This window comes from Coloeus monedula (assembly GCF_965178545.1).
Source record: "Coloeus monedula genome assembly, chromosome: 4".
NCBI lineage: Eukaryota > Metazoa > Chordata > Aves > Passeriformes > Corvidae > Coloeus > Coloeus monedula.
Window position 1 is genome coordinate 22264943 of NC_138784.1, and position 19246 is coordinate 22284188.

The 19246-nt window shown below is 39.6% G+C and overlaps 1 protein-coding gene across 1 annotated transcript in view; it reads left to right on the forward strand.

The window, feature by feature from the left end:
• RIC8B (RIC8 guanine nucleotide exchange factor B) overlaps positions 1-15833 on the forward strand; it is a 32569-nt gene extending 16736 nt beyond the window's left edge. The window contains exons 5-10 of the mRNA XM_082279962.1: positions 2252-2405; positions 2735-2830; positions 5234-5378; positions 5530-5674; positions 7442-7561; positions 14843-15833. Of these exons, the coding sequence (XP_082136088.1) occupies positions 2252-2405; positions 2735-2830; positions 5234-5378; positions 5530-5674; positions 7442-7561; positions 14843-14954 (772 nt within the window). The 3' untranslated portion in view covers positions 14955-15833. The remainder of the gene's footprint in view (positions 1-2251; positions 2406-2734; positions 2831-5233; positions 5379-5529; positions 5675-7441; positions 7562-14842) is intronic.
• The last annotated feature ends 3413 nt before the right edge of the window (positions 15834-19246 follow it).

Consider the following 19246-nt stretch of genomic DNA (forward strand, 5'->3'; position numbering starts at 1 on the left):
AAAATAAAATAAAATACCAACAGTGGTGAATGCAGAATAAACTTTAAGAAGCATCAGGGAGATATATTTATATTTCTTAGGATTGCTGATCACTTGCACTTCCCTAAGTCTGTAAATCTGTGGAACCTAAGATGCTTCAGTGAGAGGTTTGGGCAGCCCGTTAAAGCACATCGTTCGTATGCCTGTGCTTGAATCTGTAAGTTGAGGATTTATTTTAAGGGAACACTGAATGTTGGATACATGCCCTGAGCCGTGATGTGCTGATTGTCAGTGTGACTATTTCTAATAAAAAAGCAGAAGTTAGCCATAAAAATATCTTAACTACTTTAGTACCCTGTAATGTCATTGTGATTCTGTTGCGTCATTACTTAATGTTTGAATATGAACAGCTTAAAGTACCACGTATTAGAGTGAGTGCCATTTTTGCCCACTAACAAGGTTTTAATCAAGGCATTCACTGGCTCTAAATAGGCCTTTGCTTCTGAATTTGCATATCAGGAGGGGGCTGGGAGCATGAGTGGGTGGATGTCATGTCCCAGTGATTAATGATCTCTAGGAAGCCGAAAAGAGGAGAGTAATATACGCAGTATTTCTACCCCCTGGAGTAGGAATGCAAACACTATTGTGCATATCTGTGCATAGTCACTGACTTCCTGGTAGCTGGAGAATTTCATACACTCCTCTGCCACAAATAAAACTGTCAGTGGAGTGACAAAGATCAGAAAGCCGGCCTTAATTTATTGAAAAGAATAGCTCAGACACAGTGATCCAGAAAATTAATTTTGTAGGTGTTTGGGAACTTGGTTGTTTAATAAGAAACTGGTAAAAAGAGAACTTTTGATGAAAGGCCCGAAGCCACCAAATATTTGTTGAATTTCAGTCTGTTTTGTTTCTGACTATTCCTGAATTATTGGAGAGGAATAACTTCCGTGATATAAAAGACATATCTTGAACAGGAATTAGAAACAAAACAAAGAGAACAAGCGTTCCCAAAAGTAATAGTTGTCTGAATTTCAATTACTGAAAGACCAAAAGGGAGATGGCACAGTGTGGAACAGCCACCCAGTCTGATCAAACCAGAACCAGCACATTTGTTAGAAATCCTGTTATGGTCTGATGGCCATGATTTGCTTTCTCTTTTGCTAATTCTTTGTTAGAATTGTATTACTAACTTAGAAACAGAGGGCAGCTTCTAAGTAGATATTATTAAAAGTCGTAAATGAAGTTGTTTGAAAAGTTTTCTCCATTCTTGGAACACTTCACTAGTCCTTGAAACATCAGTGTTCATTGGTTCATTGATAGCTTTGAGGTCTGCATGGGTAAACCTGAATAGTTTTGTACTGTTTCTAAATACATCCATTTATAAGTTTAGTTGGACATCAGCAAGTAAATAATGACAGCATTCTAATTTTTGCAGCATCTGCCTAATTTGTCCCAGTACTCAGGAACAGTACAAGCCCAAGTCTGTACAGTGAGAACAGGGTAGATAGCAAACTCAAGGGATGTGTACCCCACAAGAGACACCCTTGCAAAGTAAGTCCCACCTTACTCCATTAAAGAGGAGGGAGGGACCCTGTGGTCTAATTGAAATCACTTAATAGCTCTTTGGAAATGCTCCTCTTTGTGTGTTGTAGAATGAGAACACTGCCAGTTACTGAAGGGTGGTGCTTGGTAAATAAACCTGAGTCTTTTTTTAATGTGTCAAAAGCCTCCTGTATTTCATGTATGCTGCAAGCTAAATAAAAGTGAAGATATTTCAGGGCACCTAAAAAAAGGCTACCATGCCCCCCTGTTACAGCAGGAGGAAATGTTGTCTATATTGTATTTTGTCACATTAATGTTGGTAATGTGGATGAGTGGTAAAATGTTTTGAGTTTCAAGGAGGAAAAAACTCTGACCGCTGCAAATCAATGTGAGAGTTCCCCCTGCTGTCCTGCAGGACCAGCTGCCGTAGCTTGCTGCTGGAAGCTGTGCCTTATCCGTGGGATGGGACACTGTGGGGGCTGGAAGTAATACTGCACTCCTGCTTTTGGAGCTTTTTGTCTTTCTTTTTCCTTGTTTGTTCCAAGAGCCAGCACTCAGGCGATAATGCAGGCCACCTTCTTTAAAACCCAGAGAGGAAAAAATAAAGCATTGTTTGAGTTGTAGGGTCTCTCTTTGATTGCAGTTGTACAAGCAGTTTATGGTGAGCTGTACTCTGGTTTTAATTCTTTCTTCCAAATGAATAATGAATTTTTAAAATCTGTTTCAGCAATGCAATCAACCTCTTAAGCAATGTGCCTGTTTCTTGCTTGGATGTTCTTATTAATCCGTCGTCCCAAGAGGAAACAGATATAAAATACAATGGTATGAATATGGGAGCTATTCAGATTTTACTGGATTTCATGGAGAAGAGAATAGACAAGGTATGGACTGCAGGGATTTTTCACAAAAGGGGCCTCTTTCACTAAAGCAAAAAGTTCACATATATCAAGCTTTGTATAAACCTTTCAGCCAGTACTTAGCACGAATATGGATGTCCTTCCTTCTAGATTGTGAAGCACCTCAAAATAAAAAAACTCCTGTGAATATCTGAAGCTATTTGCTTATGTGTGTCTGAGGGTGAACATTGGCTCTTTACTTATGTAAAGTCCATATTGTGGCTGTCATATAGAACTTCATTGAAGTGTTCATAGAATTTGTAAAGGAAAGGTTTAGTCTTAAAATGTTTTATTTGTATTTGGTTTTATTTTAGGGAAGCAGCTATAGAGAAGGCCTGACTCCAGTTCTCAGTTTATTAACTGAATGCTGCCGAACTCACAGGAATATCAGGAAGTTTATCAAAGCTCAGGTAAGTAAAATATTCATCAAAATTTGAATATGAAGCTAATGATGAACTTTGAGGTTTGTACATCAGTGCAGGACAGTGCTATAGAAATAATTTTTCAGTCATGTAAATCAGTAGATAGTATGGCCTGAGTTCCATGATATACTGTGTAGAGCTGTTAAATGATAACATCAGGGATATTGTAAAGCTGTGTTTATGTGAGTCACCATAATCGTATGAGACAGGTAAAAAACTCAGTAAGGTCTGTTCCCTGACACCCAGCATGTAAAAAACATTTCAGTGCAGTTAATTAAACTCTGCAGAGCTGTGTGGTGGCCGGTGAGAATGCAGGTGTTTTTACGGGTTCTGCTTGAGGTTTAGTTTTACCTCAGCAGGAAGGACTTGTTGGGATTAAAACTTGTGTACCAGTGTGGATCAGCTATCCTGTCAGAGTAAAACTGTCCCTGGACAGAGGCACACTTCATCATGTTGTCTCTTAAAAGAGCTCTTTATTACAGTATTGATAGTATGGCTTTTTACAGGGAAAAAGATTTTTGTGCCATGGTTAAAGACCCAAAGGATCTGTGTAGCTTGGTGGTTGAGTGTGGGCTTTTCTGTTTCGAGGTCAAGTGGAGAGAAGTTAAAAGATGAGCAAGAGAAAGAAATTGCTCCTCTAGTTTCTGCTGTCTTTCTCCTAAGCTGCAGTGACTTTTGAGTTGCATCCTAGATGCTGCTCCCAGATCAAAGCTGTGCTTGAATTCATAAATGGAGTTTAAAATGAAAAAGAGCATGTATTTTCTGCTTCTTTCATCTATATCAGAAAAGTGGTTTTGAGGAATTTAGGGAAGTCATTCTTGTTGGTTTTGTCTTCATTCACAGCAGTTCATTTTTAGGATACTTTGCTGATCTGTTAACTTAAAAAAAAAAAAAAGTTGCAGAGCCAAGTGTTCAGAAGCTAGAAAATGAAGTTGTCTGCATGTTTTTACGACATCTCGGCATCTCGATGTCAGGATACAATTGCATGCTGACTCCTGCCACAGGACCACTGCCTCATATAGTGCAGAGAATGGATGGATGTTGCTAACTGCATGACTGGATATTTGATATTTTGAATTACCCTCATTGTTAAGTGCTGGCCTTGGGCTTTATTTATTGTGTGCTATTCAAATTGTGATCTGAAGACAGGATGATTGATTTCCTCATGGACTGTCCTATGGCACTCATCACTGTATTAGTAATAGAGTACTCTAAAAACATTAATTCATTCTTACAACACACTGGGAAATGGCAGTCATGGTACTATCCCCATTGGGGGGAGTAAGCAGGGACAAAGTAAAATGTGTTTGCTAATTGTTTGAATATTTAGCTTGAAAAAGACAGGGTCTGTTTTATCCAAAGTAGTCAATACTGTAGCATTATATAAGGATCAGTTCCCAGTGAGTCCAATTTCAGTAGTAATTGTGCTGTAATTTTACACAGGACATGGCACTTCATGTTAGACACCTAGAAGAAAGACAAAGGACCTGCAATTTCTTATGACAATTAGTGACATGCTTTGTTTTATTCCCTAGTAAAATACTGAAGATCCATAATTCTTATTAGAGTCTTCAGATCATTAGGTATTTCATATTATGGCTCATATTTCTTTGCAGATCATACCATATATCCTGTGAATGCGAAAAAATTTACATAGATTTTGAGTCTGAAGGCATCCACACAAGGAGGCAGAAGTTAGTTTGCCAAAAAAGCCATCATTCATGCATCTCCTGCCTTTCTTGAAGGTTGAAGTTAACAATATTAATGACCTCTCATGAAAAATAGTGTGTTTGAGAAAATGTTAAATAGTGATTTCTCAAAAATATTTCTGAAATTTAGCTTGAGCTTTTGTGTTTTCTGGTTGAAGTATGCATTTCCTCTATATGTAGAGCCCATTTTTGAAATAGAGTAGTAGAAACTTGTAGTAGAACTTGCAATGTATTTTCCTGCTTTTCCATTATGAGCATATCATTGTTCTATATAAACTACACAGCATTTTAAGAGTGTAAGTTTTGTTAAGCTGGTATTTCTAATACTTTTACCAGATACATGAGTACAACAGAAGAAACAGAGAATATGAAGTTATGGCTGCCTGTTGACCAACACTTTTGGGACACCCATTTGTGCTCATAAACTCCTAATAATTGGATTTTTAAAGTCTGCATTTGAGACTGAGTACTTTTGTGCCCAAAATGACAGACCAGAAAACTTAAAATATATTAAGAAGCAAGAGACACTACTAATGGATGTAGGCATAATTGTCTAATTATTGCCTTTTTTTTTGAAAGACAGAGTGTTTTTTAATTCTGTTGACTACATTTGTTTTTGCAAGTATTGGGTAGATATTTCCATGCATTTTATGCTATTCTTCCCTCTCTTTTGTGCTGCCAGGTACTGCCTCCATTAAGAGATGTCTCAAACCGTCCTGAAGTTGGCACAACAGTGAGGAACAAACTCGTGCGCCTTATGACACACGTTGACCTTGGAGTAAAGCAAATTGCAGCAGAGTTTCTTTTTGTTCTTTGTAAAGAGAGAGGTAAAAATGACTTTTTCTTCTCCCTTTTGTATAAGGTCTTGCTGTTATTGGTATATTTGCCTCTTGCTATAACTCTCAATTCTTGTAGCACTCTGGTGGGTTTGTTTTGTAGGTGATTACAGCTGAATAATTTTCTTTATCCTCTTTGCAGTTGATAGCTTGTTGAAATACACAGGCTATGGTAACGCAGCAGGATTGCTGGCAGCCAGGGGCCTGCTAGCAGGAGGAAGAGGAGATCATTGGTACTCAGATGATGAAGATACAGACACAGAAGAATACAAATCTGCAAAGCCAAAGTATAGTATTGTTTTCAATTCCACATATGCTGTTGTGTTTTGGATTCTTTTGACATAATTGTTTTGGTTTTTTACCTTTTTCAGAGAGGCCAGTTTCAGAATGATACATGCTTTTATTAACTCTTCTGCTGATTTCATGGTCTAATTATTGAGAAACCAGCCTCTAATGGTGGCCATCACGTAGTCATATATGGTCGCAGCGGGGAAAAAAATTGCTGTGAGAATGATTTAACATCAGTCTGAATAACTACTTAAAATTCAAGAGTGGAAAGAGATTTTTAAGAATACGATAGAAAAAAAAATATAGTAACAAACTTAGCAAGGATGGGTTTTGTCCCAGATTTTTGAGGAACTCACATGAAGTTGCCAAGCTGCTAACTGTTGTTTTTGGGGTATATCTCTGTAATGGAGAAAGTAATGGTGTCAGATGTGGCTAAGGGTTTTCACCAGAACTTTGTTAAAAAGGAATGAGCCAGTAGGTCTAGTTTCAGTTTTGATCGAGTTTCAGATTGCCTGGTACTAAAATTTTTCTAAAGAATCAAGTAGGTTGCATGTGTAATATGGAAGGAGCAAAATAACATCTATAGAAGTCATGCATAAGGAATCCAATATACTTGTTAGAAGGATTCAGTGACCACATAGAAGCTCTGTTGATCTTTATTAATTGTTATTGATTGGGTGTTAGAGGTTTTAGTTTGTCATGTTACATCTAAGATTTTGTGCCGTTTTAAGGATGTTCTGAAATTGTTGATAGTGGAGATCTGAAGTGTTAACATTATTTTTCTGTTTTACTCTGTTTGCCTTGAATTACACAGATGTGGTTAGGTGTATAAGGGGGGCTTGTGGTTTATTGAAGAATTCTTATTAAGGTACATGAATGAAGGACAGGATTAAATGGATGAGAGTTAGAGGAATTACATGCTTTTATGCTAAGAAATTTACTCTAAGCCAGGAGATTTCTTTTTATTTCTGCACTTCAGGATTTTTTTCTTGCTGTTTTCTCTCTGCTCTTCTTTCAAAAGCCTGACATTCAGTTAATATGCATACAAGTAAAACTATAACATCTATTTAGCTAAAAGCTAACACTTAAATGAAAGATTCAAGACAACTGCCAGTTGATTTTCTGTATTGCTGTTAAATGTTTGTGATTAAAATATTTGAAAGGATAATGTGCCCTGACAGTTTTCTTTAAAACTACTTCTTTGCTTTTGTTACCTTTTCTGTATCACTGTTCACTTATATTAACAGTGAAAATAAAGCTGGCTTTGTAAATTCTCAAAGTAACTTAATCTGGTCTGAGCAAAAAATTATCATTGTGGAAGGCCTACAGTTAACTAATTTAATGGAAAATTAACTGGAATCTGTCTATATCTTTAAAATTGTGCCTGTACAGAATTAGTTTCAGACATGTATCTGTCCTTCAGTTCCTTATTTATGTCATTAGTACTAATGACATTGTCATTGTTACCATCATTATTCCCCTGGTTTCAAACTGCTCCTCTATGGATCCAACAACAAGAACTACCAGGCTGTGCATTTCTGAGTACTGACAAGACATTAATGCAGTGAATCAACAAGAAGATACAGTCACGATTCATGAGAAAATACAGTATAAATATAACCTTGGCTATTTATAACAGAACCTTTCATGTGCAGTTCAGACAGTTTTAGTCCTGATGGTTTCTGTGAGTTCTTCCTCTTTCCTGCTATTAAGAAGACAGAAAATGTACCTATTCCTGCAGTAAACTGTTGGTTTTTCACCTGCAGCATTAACCTTATCACTGGTCACTTAGAAGAACCAATGCCCAATCCTATGGATGAAATGACAGAAGAACAAAAAGAATATGAAGCTATGAAGCTTGTCAACATGTTTGATAAACTTTCCAGGTATTATGTTATAGTTGCTTTTGAGAGGCAGCTTGTGTCCTGGCTCTTTACTAAGGTGTAGTGCTTCAAAATAGTGCTAGAATCAACTTCTCTGCAGAATTAGGACCACTTTAATTACAGAGGAAAATGTTTAGCACTTCAAAGAAAAGAGTGGTATGTTGCAGGACTTCAGAGGAAACCTCTTTTGGAGAGGATTGGACAGAACTGGGAAGATCTGGTGGTGAGGGACTTGCCTTCTGACTAGATAGGCTGATGGTAATGAAGAGAATTTCTTCTTTTAAAGTATGGGACACAATCCAGGCCCAAGGCAAGCGGGCTTATTTTCCCCAGGTTAATGAGCAGCATCTCATTGTAACTACTTACGTCTGCTGCTTATACGAAGAACAAATATAGTGTGAAAATAGTTGTTTTCAGAAACAATAAATTGTATAATGGAGCAATTAAAAGGGAATTTACTGTTAAGACTTACTGTGGATTTATTAGGCTAAGTGTGAACTGGATTATAAATCAGCCTTTGTAATTTGTGTTATGTGATGAAGATAATGCCATGAAAGAAATGGGTACTTAGTCTGACACATACATTGTGTCATACATCTGTTACATACATTGCATAGTATTACAGTATTGATACAGAGAATTGATCTTCAGTTTATAACTTTCTATGTACAAAAGAACATAGACCTATGCTGTTATCGCTAGCTTTTTTTTTTTCTCTTTGGCTCAGTATGCCTAGAATTTGCTGTTTTTTCTTTCCTCATACTTCTATCCATACTGGAGTGATTGCTTGTAGGTTTTTTTAATTCATAAGCAAAGAAAGTTACATTCTTGAGAAACACTTATATAATACTACTTTGCTATTGAACTGAGCTGTAAGAGGTAAATATGTAACTGTATCCATTCTTCAAACATGGCAAAACTCAGCAGCTAGAAATGTGCTTGTTTTGGGAGAGTCTATAGATAGTCAATCAACAAGATCTATTGAGAGAAATTCAGCAAAACCAGTATTTTTTACATCTCTGTTAAAGATTGGGAATATAGCAAAAGATACAGGAGAATCTGGATTTTACATTAGCTGTCAAAAACTGAATTACAAGCAGGATCAAAAGCAGGGAAGGAACTTAGAGCAACTGATCTGAGACTGTTGATGAAGTAATTGGATATTTTTTCACATTATTTGCATGGAAAGCAAGTGTAGTATGTCATAGTCTTCTTAGGAAAGAGAAGAAAATGCAACGCACATGTAATCCTAATTGAACTGCTCTGTAAAATGGAATCATTGCTATGTTAAACTAGAGAATTAAGATGCTGAGCAGCATCAAGGACACCACAATAAAATGACTAAATGGTCTAAAATGTATTTTGAAAGAAAGATTGAGACTGGATAAGCTGAGACTGAGGACAAGTCAGTTGCTGTCACTGCAGCAGTTACACAAAAACTCCCAATGGTTACTGTGGCACAAGAGCCCTTTCAGTTTGGAGGGTCGGAGGCACCTGCTGCAGTGCCTGCCATGGGCTGACAATAACTGAGCAGCTGCTGCCCTGTGTCACCACTTATCCTCTTGGCCAGCAGCTCTGCTGTCACCTTGGGCTTTCTGTGCCCCTTACATCCACCTGCAGTTTCTTCTATAGCACTTACACTGCTTCAGGGCTGGCACTCTTTGCGGTAGGGTTTTTGTTTAATATTGTGGTTCTTGTGGGACAGTGTTGTTGATGTGACCCCTTTAGGTGCTGTTACACATGTTATTACACATGAATAAAGTCATATCACTGTTCTTCCCACACTTCTTGTTTTACTAAAATTTGGGGAGGAGGGAAATGCTGGCAGGAAGGAAAAAGAAAGTAAGACTTGGATTAGGGAGGCTGTGGGATGTTTTTCATGAATGTAATTGAGTGCAACTGTGGGCCTTGCAGATGTTAAACAATGTGGGAAATTGCCAGTCTTGTATACAAGAAGGAGTTAGTAACATGCTGATAGTAATGGGAGTCCCTCCATGGTTTTGGAATAGGACACTTGTGCTGCCTCCAGCTTCAGCCCTTCAGTGCTGTGAGTTTGCAGACTTAAATCTACATGGAATGCACTTCTTACCCTTGGTTTGCCCCCTACAGATGCAAAGCAGAGGTTGCTTGGTTGGAGTCTTCGGTTGTTTCTGGAGTTTGAATCTTGCTTTGAGGCAGAGTGCTTGTGGCGGGTTTCCTGCTTCTGCTGCTCTCTGTTGTCGTCATAGGGTGGGAAATGTGCCATGAACAGGTTCAGTTTGGTGCAGTGCTTTGCTTATAAAGGGGAGGAAGTTGAACAGGAACAGACAACTTCTTCTCATCTTGAACGAGTTTATTTAACTTTGTGTAACCTGAACAGGAGCTTAGAGTAAACTTGTGTGATGTACAGCAAAACAGGTTTGTTTAGTTCACTGGTATTGTCCCAGTAGTGAAAGATAAGCTTTAAAGAGTTGCCACACTTTTACTGGAGAAAAGTATGAAAAGAAATGTTGAAGGACTGACAAACTTGCTTCCCTCCCTGACTGATGAGGATAATCAGGCCAGTCTGTCACTGGGGTACTCCCGATTTGGCTTTGACTGGCTGAGTATCAGAACTCAGAAAACAAGTCTGCAAAGCAGTACTACTTGATTGGAAAATTACAGCTTTCATTAATGGCTGCTGAATGTTTACACTGTACCCTTTGTAAAGGTTTATTGAAGCTCTAAGTACAAAGGGACATCCTTTCCCTAGTTCCATAATATGCCAGTGGATTTTTGCTTTTCAGGTTTCTTTTTATTTTCAGCATTGGCACTGAAAAATTGAAACTTCTTGAGGTCATGTGAAACTGATTGATGTTTTTGGTCATTTCAGGTCATATTTCTAAAGCTTTTCTACTACTTTAGATTGTTGGTGTTTGGATTTGTTCATGGGGTAGTTAACCATCAACATGGCTAAATTAAAATTTATTACCCAGTTTTGACTCAAAGTCCTGTAGGAAAGCTGAATATTTTATTGTGAACCTATTTCCCCTGCTCCAGTATTTTAACATAGACTTGGATTCCACAAAAACTTTTGTAGAAATTAGTATTTTGCTCAAATTTGGCTGGGTGAGATTACTTTTTAAAATAATTAAATATATATAAATGATAAGTATAAATGAGCATGAAAAATCTTGATTACTGCATTTCTTGGGAGATGTACAGGTTACTTAGGCTGATCTGGGATGCCTGAACTTGGCCCTGATGTAACTCTGTTGGTTTTGTCTTCAGTAAGTGTCTTACTGGTTCTTTGAGAGTTGTTTGGTGACTGTAAATCAGCGTCCTCTGCACATGATGCACATCTCTGAGCTTTGAAAAACTCCCCACATCTGCAAGGATCAGCCTTCCATTTTTTTGTGCAAAACATCCAGTTAGCCACCTTAAGTCAGTGTTGTGTGATATTCTGTCTATATAATAGATTATTGGAGATACTCTGTGTTAATTAAAATCTCTGGAAAAAATGCTAACATTTTTTCTATTATAAATGGTAGGTAGAATTGTATATTAATTGACTAATTTAAAATGTCAGGATGCTTTTTCCAAGCCAACCTTGTATTAATAGCAAGAATCCTTTTGCTGATAAAATGGTCTCCAATTATCACAGCTCGGGTTTTGTTGTACATTGAACAGAAGTCAACAAAACGAGTAAGAGAACCTGTCTAAATAAGGTACCCTACTCATTAAAACCACAAAATTAATCATCGGATCAATGAAGAAGGCAGTGCTACATCGAGTTTGTTTTTTTTCTTCCCCTTTCTAATCATAGAACAAAATAATGTTCCCTGAAAGGATCGGAACTATTATGTGGCACTCAATTATAAGGAGGTGAATAGGTCCCCAAGAAGCTGTTTTATCAAAGGGGCAGGCTGGTGTTTACATGATGGCTGTTTGATTACAGACACCATCATTAATTCTGTGTGGCAGTGCTGCCCTGCAGCACAGACAGCGGGCAGGAGAGAGTCACCCTTCCAAACAAGGCAATGCTTTTTGAGTCGTTATCAAGCTAAATGGCAAGCAGGAAGGCAGAACTTGTATGGATGTATTTGAAGGGACTCTTGGGAGATCTGGAAGTGGAAGAAGAGAATGCATTTTACCAACTGTTTAATTATGGTGTATTTCTAAGTACACTTGAATAGAATGCTTTGTTTGCATTAGAAAAATGAGTTGTTGCGAGGTGCATCTGAGTATGTGGAAGGCCACATAAGGACATTCAAGCATGTATACGCACACACTGTATGCTCATATAGATCTTCATGGATACAGAATTCCCACTGCCATCTACTGGGCTGAGGCCAGTGATGTTCTGTGCTGTGGATGTGCTATAAACATCCAGTTTCTGGACAGTGAACTGTTCTCTGAGGCTCTGCCTGTCAGTTCCTGCCACTTCCCTTCCCACCTTGTCTCTCCCCATGGACAGTGGCCTCTGGTCGCCCAGGGTGTCAAAGCACAGCTAAGGTCTCTAAGCAGCCAGAGCTAAATGGGCAAATTGCTGAGGCTGGCAGGGCTGAGACCCTTCCTGCCAGGTAAGGAGCAGCTCTGGGGGGCTCTTGGTGGTGCTGAAGTTTAGCTGAGTGGTGCCTCTGGCAATCCTACCCAAAATGCTGTTTTTAGCAGAAAGTTGTTCTGATCTTAGGAAGCTGGCTTTGTGGGCAGCCCAGACCTTTTCATCTGTCTCCCTCCCTCTGTCTTTTCCCTCTCTGAAAACTAGGAGTGAGCTTGTGTGGTGTTCAGAGCTTGCAGCCAAGTCATCACTGACAAAAGGATGCCGTGCTCAACACTATATTAGGACTAGATTATGGTTAGAAACAAAACTTCCCTGCTTCTCCTCCTTCTTCCTTTGGTGGCTTAGCATGTTTCTGTCTTTGCACAGTTCAGTTTTACTGGGTAGCACTTGCCTGAGAAGGGATGTGAGGAATTCAGCCTCCTAATGCAGAGAGCAGCAAACCCCTACCAGCCCTCTTCCATCCTGCTCAGGGACTTGCAAAGCAGGAAGCTCAGGCAGGAGCAGAAAGGCACTTGATAAACATCCTTGTTATTCCATGCAACGTGAGCTCAGCCTGGCTCCCATCGTTAAAGCCTAAAGCTAAAGCGGGATGTGAAAGTGAGGCTGGAAAAGGGAAGCCTCAGAGAAAGAGCTTTGCCTTTATAATTGGGAAATGATGAGATAGGACATCTTGACAATATTTAAAGACATGAGAATTGTTGTGAGGAGAGGGAGGTCCCCACATAAAGGAACCTTGGGACCTTGTTTTCCTGTGTTTCTCTTTCCTTTTTCATGAACGAATTCTTTCTCCTTTATTAACCATTATAATTCATTTATTACCAATTATAAATGGTAAATGGCTAGAAAACTATGTGAGTCCCTGACTTCTTGCTGCAATGTTTAATATTGCAATTTAAGAGTATGCTTTGGGATTTTTAAAGCAAAAATCTAGGGTGCTTTCAGCTTAAAGGGCAAGCAATGGTGATTTTGTTCTTCGTGGCTATACTTTTGCATTTTAGAGGACACTTGTTTTGTATGATGTTTAAAGTTTGAAAGCCAAAAAGACCGTAGATGTATAGGGTGTTTTCTCTGTGGAAAGAAAAGTCTTTGCTATCAGACACAACTCCAAAGCACTCCAGGTTTGCCTTTGGGGGACCCCTACAGCAGGCAGGGTTCTGGTCCTCTTTGGACACCAGATTTGCAGTCTTCGTGTCCTGAGCCCTTTCAATTCTGATTTCAGGTATTCTTTTGATCTCTTTTCCACCCATCTTCAGCAGATTCTCTACGAGTGCTGTCACTTGGACAGAATCTGCACACTATAGGTTGCATTGCCAGAAGGGAGAGGACTCCCTGGCAGTCCTTAAGTAATGGGAAGCTCTCTCCAGGCTGTTTAAACATAGATCCTGCTCTTCCTCACACACTGAGGGAGAGCCTGGCCTGTGCTCTTTGATCTGGTCTTGCAAACCTTGTCCCCTGGCCTGCAGCTTCCCACCAGACCTGCTCAGCCAAACCACAGCAGTTGTTTCTAGTGTGGCATTTGTGAGTTTATCACCGCAGTATCTGATTGTCACATCAGCACAAACAGCTGCATTTATCCTCCTGGTCTCTCTTGGAGAATTGATTTAACTGCATCTGGACTGTACAGTGTCTGGCATATGCATGCCTTGTGACTCAGATATTGCCTTTCTTGCTGTTCCTGTGGGTGCTTCAAGGTTGGATTGATTGCCAGCTGTGTACAAGGAATTGTTGTCCCTTTTTTCAGCCAAGGTAGTAGTGCAGACCAGGCAGAGAGCTGGGAGGCGCCTTTGCTTCCCCACTGAGCGATGCAGTTTTATTGTCCATGGCTTGGGAAGGTGGTAGATGTATGTTAAATTGACAGTTTTACTGGGCTGCCTTTCAACCAAGGGGTAAATTAACATCCAACCTCTGCTCCTTTATTTAAGGTGACTCCTGAATATTTAGAGGTATTTTCTCTTTTTTTTTTTTTCAGCATAAAATCAAAATGTTATCTTTGCCCTTACAGCTTTTGCCATAATCCACATATAAATTAGGTGATAAAAAGTAAGGATTAAATAAATCTTTGCTAATACTTTTTGATTGGCTTAATCAATAATTAATCATCTCTTAGATGAGGCTGTAGCTTGTGGAGTAGATATAATTGGATTAACTGCTGAGCAGCCTTTGGAGCTTTGAAGAGATTAAAATGGCTGTAAATCCTGTAATTAAACTGCCACAAACAAAAGCAATAGTATTAGAATCAGTCAGCTTTTTTAAAATGAATCAGCAAGTCCTTAACACACCCCTAGTAGTGGTGTAGGCAGGGTCTGTTCTCTTAACTGATTTATTTCCTTCAACAAGATGAATATGTATCAAATCATTGTTTTAGTTGCTTGGGCATATATTAGCCAAAATGGCAGGTGAAATTTTAGGAAGAACTGACTGTCAGAGAACTCTTAGAAGAAAAGCTAGTTTGTGTGTCCAAAACAGTGAACCTGCTCCTTGTTTTGAGCCTATTAAGCACTGACTTTTCATGGTGTCTTTAATTGGCTAAGTAGGTTTGGCCTACATGAATGAAGTCTTTATCTGTCCTGCTCTTCCCCTCCCACCTATTTGGGATGGTTTTTTGTGCCTTTTTCTTCAAAACAGAGGGCTTTAGCAGAAATAACTTCCTTTTAGAGCCTCATTATGTACTGAGGCATATACTGTATGTGACTGTATTATAGACATGTGAATTGATATGTGTGCACATGCTAATATGGATTCTCTTTTTAAATCTCTCACAGAGATGAGCTCATAAAGCCAATGGGAGTGCGGCCGGATGGGACAATGGCTCCTTTGGAGGAAGCAGTCAGCCAGTACCATACCAGCAAGCAAGAGAGCTCAGATTCAGACTAAGGCATCACCTGCTTCACTCTCAATTCTCCTCTAATCCACACTTCTCCTTAGAGCCACATCTTTTATCCTCACATTAGCCAGCATCACTTTAACTGTTCTATTATTGGCATATTTAAATGATGGGTCCTGTGCTGTAATGTCTGAATTTTTATTATGTCTCTTTAGAGAACATATCAATTTATTAGTTCATGATCTTTATTAATTTAAAGTTAAACGTATTTCAAATGGATAAAAAGTGAAAGCCTACAGTGTAAAATAAAGTCCACTTTCATTTTCCAGAATCCTGTTTTCTGAACTCTGTAGGTTTTCCCATTCTTGATAATCTTTTGTATTGCCTTGCCAGTCTTCCTCTTTATATAATTGTATTAATGAAGCGTGTTTACTTAATGGCATTAGGAGCAGAAGGTGTTTAGACTTAGAAGGCTGATTGACCTTGTGAGGCTGCTGTAGCTGGCATTGAGCAGTGATTCCAAAACTCCCCTTTTTAAAGTGCCCTGGGGTTTCTTACTCTGCTTCAAACTTCTCCAGTTAAACTGCTGCTTAAGATTTTAACAATGTGTCAGTGACAGACTGCTTCTAAAACTGCCTTTAAATTGGGAACAAGATGATGTATGTTGTATGTCTTCCCTCCCTCCCTCCCTGGTTAAGACCACACGAATCTACCCCCTCCTCCCCTCTTTGGTTAAGTAAAAACATCCTTATTGAAAATGGTGTTCAAGTATTGCACTTAAATGTTGCTGTGAATGGGAGAGGACTGGAGTGCATGTGCTAGTGTTTCACTGAATTGGGGCCTACTTTTGGAGATTAACTGCTATGCCTCACTTCAAGGGAAGTCAAACTAATCAACAAAGAAATATTTCCTGTCAGAGAGAACTTAGAAAGCAATGGGATAGAGAATGAGAAGGTGAAAAGGAGAAGAAAGTGTCCCTTTCAATTCTGTACTCTTTAAAAACAAAGATTAAAGTTTTAGGCGTGCTGCACTGCTGTTGTTTCCTCTTTGCCTGCTTGGTTTCTTTCTGTGTGTTTCTCCCAGCATGAATTACATGCACAATAATCCATGCCCTCGTTTCTAATTCTTATTTTGTGCAGAAGCTTACACATGCCAGTCATTGGGAACGTTTCAGAGGTTGGTGATGGTTCTCCAGTTTGTTTCTTATGACTTGACACTGGTTCTCTGAACTAAGGAAGTTGTTCAAAGACCCTGTAAAGGGAGGATTTGGTATGAAATTGTGCTGTGGTTGGTCATGTGAGGACCTTCTACAGATTATATTAGTCTTCCAAAGAACTGAAAAGAAAAAAAATAATGCACTGCTGTCCTCTCAGAAGTTCAGTTAGTGTTTCCAAAGGACACTGCTCAGCCACAGCGATGTCCCTCCTGATACATATGTAATATGTCATAGCTATTCTGTATGACTCCAGAAGAGGAAAGGAGCAGTTGTCCAAGAGAAGAAATGTGCTTGGCTGCATCTAAGCTGGGTCTCAAAAATGTAATTCTGGGTTTAACATCATCCACTGACTACTCTGAGCCCAGCACAGGCAAGTATTGTGTGCTCTACAGGTGCAAAGAATCTGTGATCCCTTCCCGAGGAGCAAAACTTCCCCAGCTCTGTTAGTGAGGACCTGTCTTGGTGTCAGCTGGGACTGTTTTGTGGGGCTGGAGAAGGAGTTGTTTCAGTCATGAGCTTCTGTAGGGGCTTCTTGCTGTAGAGCACTATGTCCAGAGCCTGAAAAAGAGCAAAATCTCAATTGTTGTTTTACAAGCTGTAGAATATCTCCTACAATTAGCTGGCTAAAGAGATTAATAAAACAATAATGGCTCCAGGGACCTCGTTACAAGCAGTAGAGCACAAGGCTCTTGTGGTCTGCCTCTTGTCATTTGCCACAGGGCAGCAACATTTGCAATCAATAGTTCTGTTTAGTTTATCTTGGAAAACAGATGCTTGTAGAAGGTTCTACAGACATGAGATGCTGCTTCAATTAAGAAGAAAAAAGGGAAGATGGAGCATAGGAGGTTCTGCTTGAATCCTTCAGCTCAAGAGTGGCTGTCACAACTGGATTGCCTGTAGTGCAGGTGAATGTAGATGAATTAATAACTTGCACTAGTGCAGTGCCCCAGAGCATCTCTTGCTCCAAGGCTGCTGCAGGCTTTTTGGCTTTGCAATGTAACGTAGGTCCAACCTTAGCTGCACTGACTGGAGATCTGGGAATATCTTGGGACAAAGGTCCCTCAAATCAGCAGTGCCTCTGCTTCCTTTTGTGCTGGCTGGTGTTTTCAGAGTAACCGTGCACAGGGTAGGATTTCTCTTGGATGGGAGTCTGGAGAAAAGGGAGGTTTTGGTGGTTAAAAAAAGGAGCTCCCTGGAATTTTTTGTGTGAAATTAGGATTTGCTCCTGAATTTATTTTCAAAGTTGAACCTCCAAAACTGGAGGCTCGGGCAGCTGAGTCTTGCTTAAACGGCAAACTGGGCAGTGTGGGAAAGGGTCTCTTTGTTCCCCAGCAGAGCAGAGAGGGGCTGCCTCTGGCTCTGAGTGAGTGTGGGACATTCCTGGCTGGCTAACTGGCCATGGGAATCTGCTCCAACCTGCAATGTTGCAATACCTGGGAGTCCCAAGCCTGGACAACAATGAAAGGTCTGCTGCCTCTGCTACCAGGATTTCATCCCACAGGGTATGAGCTATTCTGTATTATATGAAATATCAATATTTAGTTATATAAATGCATACTTTTTCCTCCAAAACACTTGAGTAAGAAAATACTGTAATCAGGAGAAAGAACCCTTCTGAGTAAAATGTCAGTAGATTTTCTAGTGGTGACTGTAAAGGTGTTATCCTGTGGGTTTTGGGGACACATACCTTTCATTCCCATAAAGTCTTCCACAGTCAGTCCCAAATCCAAATCTTGTGTTTCGGTCTTTACTTTGTCATCAACAGTCCAAAGCAGCACAGTTCTCATTAAAGCTCATCAATGATTTGGAAACTTTGCTTCTCTTTGTTTCCCATTAGAGTTATGAAACAAAAGATGATGGGAAATTGCTGAAATTTGTCAGAATACTTTGTTCTTTTGCAAAATAATACAGACATATTTGTTTAAATGTTCATGAAAACTTCCTGGCAGGTATTCCCAAATGCTAATTGAAACTTCATGTGCCCCAAAAGTGGTTTTTAGGAAAAAGGGTCGTTTACAATCTGTTAAAAATGTTGTGAGAAAATTACCAGAACTTTAAAGAAGGTTGCCAAAGGGGAAAACCACATTAGCTTTGATGTTTTGAATGTACAACATTGCTGTATGTTTGTGTGGCCAAAGTAGAATTTTTACCCTATATCTTGAGTTTTTCAAAGTACCTGAAGATAGGCAAAGGCTTAAAAAAAAAAAAAAAAAAAAAAAGAACAACCAGGCAAGAGCACATTTCTCTTACAGTTCTTCAAACTGTAACTTTCCTGTACCTGGGTGAAAAATCAGTTGTCAAAGGTGGCTTTAAGGAAGAGAACATTACAATAAAGCTGTAGCATTAGTGGGTTGCCAAGCACCCTAGTCTGAAAGAGGAAAGTAAACCCCAAAGCACACAAGATCCCAAATCTCCTGAAGGAGCATTCCACAACATTGTACTTCACCTTATTACCACAAAACAGCTAATAAAATCCTGTGCTTTAATAAGGCTGGCTGTAAAAAGGCTCTTCCACTGTTCAAACAGTAGAGAGCCAGACTTTGCTGGTCTTTGAACAGCAAGTTAAACAGCTGCCCAGGTCAGATTCTTTTCTGGTCAAGCATGGAAAAGCAGTGATTTAGTAGGAGTGCAAAGATGTGGCTCACTTTTAGACAAAAAAAAAGCAATTTAATCCTACAAATTAAAATCCTTCTTGCATTAACATCTTAGTTACTTGCATGAGTAACTAAGTAACTCTGGCCCTTCTGGAAAGTGTCAGGGAACATTTCTTGTCCTCCATGCAAAAGCTTTTGCTCATCCTGAAGCTGGTTCTCTCCAAAATACTCTGGTCATGCAATATTTATAGACCAGGAATTTTGGGGGAAATTGATGTACTTTTGGCTTTTCCATGTATCCTCTAGCAGTGCCTGGGAAGGAGCTCCCTCAGCACTGCAGGAAGAACAGGCAGAGGAGCCTGAGAGGGTGTGCTGGAACTCCTTCCTGAGCTGCGGTGCCAGCCTGGGTGAGCTGGGCCAGGGAGCAGAGCTGGCCTGGGAGCCCATCCGCCTTCCCCTGCTGCCTGAGGGAAGCAGGGCAGGCACGAGGCTGCAGGGGGCCCAGGTGGATATGAGGTGTGGAAAAAGGTGG